Below are 8,369 nucleotides of genomic sequence, written 5' to 3' on the forward strand. Positions count from 1 at the left end.
TGAGCAGGCGCCTGGCTCCAGTGCGTCCTCACTTCAGTGGTGCACTTGGATGATGGAAGCCATCCTTTGGGGCAGGAAACCAGCTCAGCGAGGCTACCCAGCTCAGCTGCTGGCAGGAGCCAGGTATTTACAGCCGTAATGTGTGTAAAGAAAAAATACGTAGGCCGGGCACGGTGGCTCAAGCCTGTAATCCCAGCACTTTGGGAGGCTGAGACGGGCGGATCACGAGGTCAGGAGATCGAGACCATCCTGGCTAACACAGTGAAACCCCATCTCTACTAAAAAATACAGAAAACTAGCCGGGCGAGGTGGCGGGCGCCTGTAGTGCCAGCTACTCGGGAGGCTGAGGCAGGAGAATGGCGGGAACCCGGGAGGCAGAGCTTGCAGTGAGCTGAGATCCGGCCACTGCACTCCAGCCTGGGCGACAGAGCGAGACTCCGTCTCAAAAAAAAAAGAAAAAAATACGTCTGCAAGAAACTCTCCTACCCGCTCGGGAGGCTGGGGCTCCTTGCTTGGGATGAGCTTCACTCAATGTGGAGACGGTGGCAGACTGGTCCTTGAAAAGCGGGCCTTCTAGGGCCAAGTGAGGTTCTCAGGACAGCTCTGGTCCTAACCCAGTGGCCCTCTGAAAGGGGGTGTGCAGGCGAGTGGAGCAGGAGGCTTCTCTCTAGTCCCTTTGGAGGCTTTGGCTGAGAGAAGAGTGAGCAGGGAGCTGGGAATGGTCCAGGCAGGGAAGGGAACTGAAGTGATTCGGGGCTAATGCCTCAGATCGATGTATTTCTCTCCCTAAAAATGGGAAGGGGAGAAGAGGGAAACACGGAGGTGGTGCTCAGAGTTGAAGGTGTGAGCACCGAGAGGAAGGAGAGATGGAAGCAGAAGCCGATGAACTTGGTGCGGCAGCCTTGGGGCGGAAGCGAGGATGGGCATGGCAGGCCAGGGAAGGAGGGCGGTCCCCATTTGACTGCACTGGTGGAATGGCCACACCCAGAGTCATGGGCATTGGTCAGGAAAAGGTGATGGACAGGGTTTTTCTCAGTCTTCCTCCAAGCTCCCTCAGCCACCTGCCTGGCCCTGCCATCTGTGAGTGGTGTTAAGAAGGCAAGATGGGGCCTGCTCCCTGTCTCCGACAAAGAGGGTGAAGGATAGAGAGTTAGAACCGTTAGCCCCTGCTGCCCCCGGTCCCTGAGGATGTGGTAGGCTCTGGCCACAGGAACCGCCTCCTACCTGGTCTCCTGGAGCCCTCTTGTCACCGCCGCTGCCCTGCAGGAGGCCCATCTCTTCTGGGAGCTTATCTGACTTAACTTCAACTACAAATTCACTCTTACGAGACGGGGGCAGCGTGCTGGGAGGAGGGAGGGAGGCGAGAGGTTGGCACCTCAGGGCCACAGGAAGGGAAGGGCCTGCTGTGAAGGATGTGGGATGGATGAGGGCTCCTTGCTCCAGGGCCAGCCCAGGGCAGGGAAGCAGGTCATGAGACCATGTGGCTGATGGAAGCTGGGCAGTGGGCAGTGGGCAGTGGAGCAGGGAGCACCCTGGCCCAGGGCCCCACTCCTGCTCTCGAGGGGCAGGCAGGCGCTGGGCAGGCAGCAGGCTGGGTGGCAAGATGGGTGGGGGTGGAGGGGCCAGTGTTGGGCTTACATCTCCTGCTTGCCTGAGCGCCCGCACGGCAGCTTGCCCTTCTTATAGAGGAAATAGAGGACAGCACCCAGCACTGCCAGGACCAGGATGCACACAATCACAGCCACGATGACCACGCCCTGGCTCTCCGGCTCTGGCAGCTTTCTCTCTGCACCACAAAGACACTCGTCGTCACTCCCTGCTCCAGGCCATCTCGTCACCATTGCTGCCCCAGCCAGTCCAAGGCCGACAAGATGGGGCTGCTACTCACCTTTCCGGACAGGGCTCTCTGGGAAGGGACAGGGCAGAAAGGATGCCCTGGCAGAGCCCTGTTCTCTTGCTAGGCCTGGCTTACCTGTGGAGGTGCTGTTGGCTCTGGTATGAGGACTGGCTGTGGAAGTGCTGAGGCCAGTGGTTGTGTTGGAGTCTGGTGTGAGGGTGGTTAAATTGACTAGGAGGCAGAGGGAGGGGTGTTAGGAGAAGCGCAAGTTACTGCCCGTGCCTGGGCCTGCCCCTGCCATCCCCTGCAGGGATGCAGCCCTCACCCAGCTCCAGGAAGAGGACGCTGGTGTTTTTGCCCAGGTCGCTGGAGGCCGTGCATTCAACACCTGTCTCCAACAGCTCTGGGGTCACGAGGACATTCAGGGTGCTCAGGATTCGCTGTGGATCTTGGTCTTGTTCACTTGTCTGCAAGGAAAGGAAGGAGGCAGCTCAGGGGATGGGGAGGATCTCTGGTCCTGGCCGCAAAGCCCAGGCCGGGATTAGGAGTGTGTGGCAGATGAGACACCTGCTCACCGTGCCGTTGGCGTTCCAGGAGATGGTGGGCCGGGGGTGTCCTGATGCTTCACAAGACAGATTCAACATCATATTCTCTTTCACCCACACCTTCCTCTCCTTGAATGCCATCCAAGGGGGACCTTGGGGAGGTAGGGAGGGGTGAGGCGGCAAGCCCAGCTAGCCTGCCTCCCCTCCGCACCAGAGCTCCCCAGAGCAGCAGGCGGCTTCTTGTCAAAGAGCTTAAAAACCACCCCACTTGGGGTGACCTGGTCTCTACCCAGAGGGAGGGCCTCACCAAAAACGGCCACATTGACCAGCTGTGTGCGGTTCAGGCCGGGTATGCTGGGCACGGAGGCCACACAGCGGTAGCCGCCTCCTGCCTCCCGTTTCAGGTCATGCAACTGGAGCACAGGCCCCCTTTCCAGCACCTGGCCTGTCTGGGGTGAGAGATGGGTCAGAGGGTCTGGGAAAGAGCACACTCGGGTCACCCCCAGCCCCACTCACCCATCAGCCCCTTGCTCCAGACCCGCCTGGGTACCTCTTCTCTCAGCCACTGGAACTCGAGGTCCTGGCTACTCTCTGCCTCACAAGTCAGGGTGAGGCTGCTGCCTTCCTGTCTCTCAGGGGCTGCGGGACTCACTCGGACATCAGATACATCTGGGGGTACAGCAATCATGTCACCCGGGGCAGGGCAGGGCCAGTTCCCTATTGCCCCAGTCTGGTCCCCCTGTCCTGGGTCCCCAGCTCCTCACAGTTCACCAGTAGTTCCTGTGGTTCACTCGGCAGCGATATCATGGTGTCCAAGTCCAGGCCCTGACATTCATAGAGCCCACTGTGTTCCTTCTGGGCGGGCTCCAGCACCAGGATCCCGTTGTCGTTGGTTGTCTCTTCTTCTGCCTCCCTGGTGCTGGGGTTCTGGGGAAGACTGGGGAGGTGAGCAGAGTGCACCTCCTGCCACTCCACCCGGGCCTCTGCTTGCATCCCCATCTGCACCCAGCACAAAGCCCCCACACCTGCTTGCTGATGCTGAAGTGTGGTGGAGGGTTGCCATCAGCCAAACACCTGATTTCCACGCGGTCCCCTTCCTTCAGCATTCCCACGGGCTCCACTTCCAACCACACTTTTTCTGTCGGGTCTGCATAGGCAAAGGGGGTAGCTCTTGGCCCATGAGTCAACCCTGGGCTGGATAGGGAGGGGCTGGCAGGAGTTTCCAGCAGCCCCAGCCCCAGTGAGCAGAGAGTCAGGTTAGCACTCACAGAAAACAGGGACAGTGACTTCCCTGGACTCCTTCATGTGGTTCCCACTGGGCAGCCGGTAGTTGAGCTCACAGTAAAACTGGGCATCTTTGTCTTCTTTCACCAGCTGTGCCTTCAGAATACTCTGCAAGGTGTACAAACCACTCGACTCCACAGTCTGGGACGACTGAATGTGGACCCCTGGGCAGGGAGGAAGGGGAGGAAGACTCAGCCTCAGTCCCACCTCCAACCCCACCCTAGGGTTGTCCACTGGGTTGGTAGGGGACCATCTAAAGAGTCCCCTGTGCCCTGTAGAGGGCCAGGTACAAATGCAAGCTGGAAACCCTTCAACCCAGCACTTTTACTGCTCAGGGTCATCCCTAGGAAAACATTTACAGGTCTGCTCATGCTCATATCCAAGGATGTGTGCAAAGAATGCTGCAATGATAAAAACGAGCAGCTGTCTAGATGTCCACTAACTGGGGAATGGTGAACTCGACTACATGATATGCATAGTATGGAAAATTCAGCAGTAAGCAAAACCATCAGCTGATCTAAATAGACTGACCCAGAAGGATCATACAAAAGAAATTGTCTAACGATGTATACCATACAACACCACTTAGATCGGGCTTTCTCAGCACTACTGATAATTTTTTTTTTTTTTTGAGACGGAGTTTCACTCTTGTTGCCCAGGCTGGAGCGCAATGGTGCAATCTCGGCTCACCGCAACCTCCACCTACCTCCTGGGTTCAAGTGATTCTCCTGCCTCAGCCTCCTGAGTAGCTGGGATTACAGGCATGTGCCACCACGCCTGGCTAATTTTGTATTTTCAGTAGAGATGGGGTTTCTCCATGTTGGTCAGGCTGGTCTTGAACTCCTGACCTCAGGTTATCCGCCCACCTCGGCCTCCCAAAGTGCTGGGATTATAGGCGTGAGCCCAGCCAGCACTACTGATGTTTTAGGCCACATTGATTCTTTATTGTAGGGGCTGTCCTATGCACTGTAGGATGTTAGCAACATCCTTGGCCTCTCTACCTGCTAGATGGCAGTAGCACCCCCTCTATGTGTGACAACCAAAAATATCTCCAGACATTGTCAAATATCTCCTAGGAGGAGGGGTACAAAATCACCCCTGGTTAAGAATGACTGATTTAGATAATAAAAAACAAAAGCCTATATCGTTCTAGAAATGTTTCTGTATATGAGCAAATACATAGAAATAGGCTTGAAAGAACACACCCTGATAGCAGATATTATTTCTGGGAGGGGGGTGTCAGGCAAGAAGAAACTTTTAGATTTTTTGTCAGTTTAAATTCTCATGAAAATATTTTTAAGAACCATTTGTATAATTTTTTTTTAGTTAAAAAGCTTAAAGAAAACATAAGGCAAGTTCCTGTGTAGTACCATAGGGACAGCTCTTTTTAAGAGACGGGGTCTCGCTCTGTCACCCAGGCTGGAGTGAGGTGGCGCAATCCTAGCTCACTGCAGCCTCCATTTCCTGGGCTCATATGATCCTCCTGCCTCAGCCTCCCAAGTAGCTGGGACCACAGGCACACACCACCATGTCCGGCTAACTTTTTTATTTTCTGTAGAGACGGGGTCACCCTATGTTGTCCAAGGTGGTCTTGAACTCCTGGCCTCCAGAGATCCTCCTGCCTTGGCCTCCCACAGCGCTGAGATTACAGGTGTGAGCCACCACACCTGGCACAAGGGTGGCTTTTGGGAGCAGAAAGGGCTACTCACGGTTCTTCTCCTCCTTCAGAGGCCGGCCATTCTTGTACCAGATGACTTGAGGAATGGGGTACCCGTTCCTCCCTACACAGGTAGCGACCTAAGGAGCACAGGGTCTGAGTCTCCCTGCCTCCCAGCCCTCTGCAAGCCCCATCTCAGCTGCTGCGCACCAGCTGGCCAGCCCATCTGCCACACATCTCACCTCCTCAGGCTCCTTACTGTCCACAGGGATGCCCAGGGCGTTGACCTGGATGTTTGGCTCCTCTGGAGCTTCTACAAGAAAATAGAAATGAGGGGGACATGCGACCACGCCCCACCACCCTCACTACTCAGCTGGCAGACATGGGGTCACGCACTGTAGACGCGGAGTTGGATGCGATGCTCCTGGGACCGAGGGCGCTTGCCCTGGCACAAGAAGATGCGCTCGTCGTGGGGGGTGACTTGAGTCAGGGCCAGAGTAGCCCCTCTGTCCTGGAGGCTGAGCCGGTGCTGGTACTCCCCAGGTTCACTCTGGCCCTGGCCCTGGCGCACACGGAAGATGGGTACCCGCTTCTCCTTGTGGACCTAATGGGAGGGGATACAGAGGAGGAGAGGGTCCTGGGCTACGAGAGAGGCACAGCCTCCCGCCCCGGGCTGCTCTTGCAGGAGCCCAAGCACTCACAGAAAACCAGTCGACATGGCTGAGGTTGCCTTGGGACTGGGAGAGGCCGCACTTCAGAAGGGCTGTGCTGCCCACTTCCACCTCCACCAGCTCAGGCGCAGGCTGCTCAGCCTCTCCGGGCACACCTGGGGGAGGGAGGCGGGGCCCCCCGCAGCTGTGTCAGCGCCAGCGGCTGTCCGCCCTCCCCTCGCAGCGCTGCTGCAGCTGTTTTTCCTGCCACTCAGAGCGTCTGCAGAGGGCCCTCTCCTCTGAACGCTGGACCCCCCGACCCGCGCCCCACCTGGGCCAGCCCTCTCCCCGTCCAGGAGACCCCAGGAGACCCCAGAGATTGAGCAGAGACTGAGCACCGAGCAGCTCCAGCTGAGGCTGGTAGAGGGGCTGAGAGGGGCAACTCAGGCTTCGGGCCAAGAGGGAAGGCCCCTTTCCTTCCAGGCCCCCTCCTCTCCGGGTGAGCTCAGAGTGTGGGAATGCAAGGCATGTGCCAGGCTGGGGCACACAGGCCCTTTTGTGTCACTACCGCCAGGGGAAGACACCACTACTCTACCCTCTGCCCTCCAAAATCCCTGCCCTAACTCCCCACAAGACCCAGCGGGCTAACTCTGGCGGAAGTTCCCGTCTCATGCTCCCTCAGCAGCACCTCCATAAACACTCCGCACACACCCGGGGACCCCACCCTGGGAAGCTGGTAAGGATGGAGAGGTCAGAGTCTCCTCCAGGGGTCAGGGCAAGGGCCAGGCAGTGGGCAGGAGTGACGTCAGTGGTGCCAGCGTGCTGCCAGCCCTGTGAGGAGGTGATGTCACTCGACACCATCTGCCTGGGCTCTGGGATGCCTGGGTTGTTGCCTTGGCTCTCGGACAAGGAGGGCAGGTGGAAGGAGGGGTCTCCAACCTGGAGCCTCAGACCCCTGACTCCTTCTCCCAGAGTTAGAAGAGCAGGGCAGGGTGGAGCTGGACCGGCTGCAACTGTGGAGCCCGATTTAGCCCTTTCCCCAGAAATAAAGTCAGCCTGGGAGGCAGTAGCCTGGAATACCCCAGGGACATGGTTGGCACTGGGCATGAGGCCAGCGAGCTGGGTATTGCCTAGCCCTCCCCTTCCCCAGCCGGACAGCGGCTGGGACGGCGGACCGGGAGCTAAGAGAAACACGCGACACCGCTGCGGGCCATACAAGGGCAGCGTGGACCCGAGAGTGCCCGGCTACCAGGCGGATCCAGAGAAACGCTCCAAGGTGCCCGGGCGCTCTTCCCACCTGAATGTGGTCCCCAAAATAAGCCAGCGGGCGCTTCCAGTATGGGAATCCTCCATCCCTCATCTCTGTCACCTATGATCCCATCACTTGGGGAGACGCGAGGCGACCCACACCGCCCCGCAACCCATGCCAACGCCCAGCTCTGGCGGGAGCCGCCGAACCTCCCGCTCTCGCTCACCTCCAGCCTGGCGCGATGCCCAGGCGGGAGGGAGAAGGGGTGGGCCGGCGCACCCCCTCCAGCGAAGGAAGCTGCCTTTTCCAGCAACAGGCGGGCGCGGAATTCAGGCTTTGAGGATGCGCCCCAGCTGTGCCTCCTGCCCGGCTTCAGTTGCGGGCCTCCAGAGTGAGCACCTCAGGGACGACTCCCCCCAGCACCCCGAAAGGCTGAGCTCCACCCCTTCTCGCTCCCAGAAGCAGCCTCCTCCCCGCCTTCCCAGTGCTGCTCCCGGGATACTCTAGAATCCCCGCTGCAAACTGGCTGCAAAGAAGAGTTGCTCGTGAGCAAGGCGCCCGGGGGTCGGGGACCCGGGGAGGAGGCGCGTCCTCCCGGACGCAACGCCCCTACCCTGCCGCGCCGCTGGCTCTGCTCCCAGGCACGCTTTACCGTAGACCCCTAGCCGGGGCGCGGCACCCCTGCGAACTCACTCACCCGCGACGCGAGGACAGCAGCAGCAGGCGACGAGCAAGAAGGCGCAGACCAGCCTGGGAAGCCCCATGCTTCCCCGCCGGAGGGCGAGAGCCAAGTGAGCAGCTCAAGGCTGCCGGGGGCTGACGTCAGGGGGGCGGGGGAGGGGGCCCGGAGCGCCCGGGCCCGCCCCGCCCCGCGCAGCCCCCAGCCCCCGCCCCGCGCGCCGCAGCCCTAGGGGGCGGGCCCCGGCGCCGCCAGCCCGGGAGCTGCGCCCAGGAGCGCAGCCGGAGGTAGGCCGGAGCCGGACTCCCAGGCTCCTGGCTTGGGAAGGCTGAGGGGGTAGTGACAGGTGTCTAGGGGTCTGAATGACCGAGGTGGCAGCGAAGAGAAGCTGTCCCGGATGCCCGGAGTCGCCCCGGGTCGAAGCCAGCTAGGCTCACCCCTGTTGAGCCCCTGCCAGCCAATGTAGCC

General features: G+C 59.5%; 1 protein-coding gene across 2 annotated transcripts; it reads right to left on the minus strand.

Annotated features, from left to right (window-relative positions):
* Positions 1-536: 536 nt before the first annotated feature.
* MCAM (melanoma cell adhesion molecule) lies at positions 537-8,053 on the minus strand. Of its 2 annotated transcripts, XM_033205171.1 has the most exons (16): positions 7,920-8,053; positions 6,025-6,149; positions 5,720-5,927; positions 5,566-5,636; positions 5,376-5,463; positions 3,651-3,830; positions 3,408-3,529; positions 3,147-3,309; positions 2,933-3,051; positions 2,690-2,831; positions 2,413-2,534; positions 2,163-2,304; positions 1,973-2,068; positions 1,639-1,786; positions 1,225-1,342; positions 537-786 (listed from the first exon to the last, which is right to left on the minus strand). In XM_033205171.1, exons 1-16 carry the CDS (start codon positions 7,984-7,986, stop codon positions 757-759), a joined length of 1,941 nt encoding a protein of 646 aa, XP_033061062.1. In that variant the 5' UTR covers positions 7,987-8,053; the 3' UTR covers positions 537-756. The 2 variants fall into 2 exon arrangements, with proteins under 2 accessions (XP_033061062.1, XP_033061063.1); XM_033205172.1 differs by lacking the exon at positions 1,225-1,342.
* Between the last annotated feature and the right edge of the window lie 316 nt (positions 8,054-8,369).

The sequence above is a fragment of the Trachypithecus francoisi genome, unplaced genomic scaffold (assembly GCF_009764315.1).
Source record: "Trachypithecus francoisi isolate TF-2019V2 unplaced genomic scaffold, Tfra_2.0 Lachesis_group8, whole genome shotgun sequence".
NCBI classification, from domain to species: Eukaryota; Metazoa; Chordata; class Mammalia; order Primates; family Cercopithecidae; genus Trachypithecus; species Trachypithecus francoisi.

Coding starts and splice junctions, on each gene's coding strand:
- MCAM (XM_033205171.1), bottom strand. CDS start 7,986: ATGGGGCTTCCCAGGCTGGTCTGCGCCTTCTTGCTCGTCGCCTGCTGC. Junction 1,787..1,972: donor AGCCAACAGCACCTCCACAG/GTAAGCCAGGCC, acceptor TTTGTGGTGCAG/AGAGAAAGCTGCCAGAGCCG. Junction 1,343..1,638: donor CGCTCAGGCAAGCAGGAGAT/GTAAGCCCAACA, acceptor CCCTCCTCCCAG/CACGCTGCCCCCGTCTCGTA.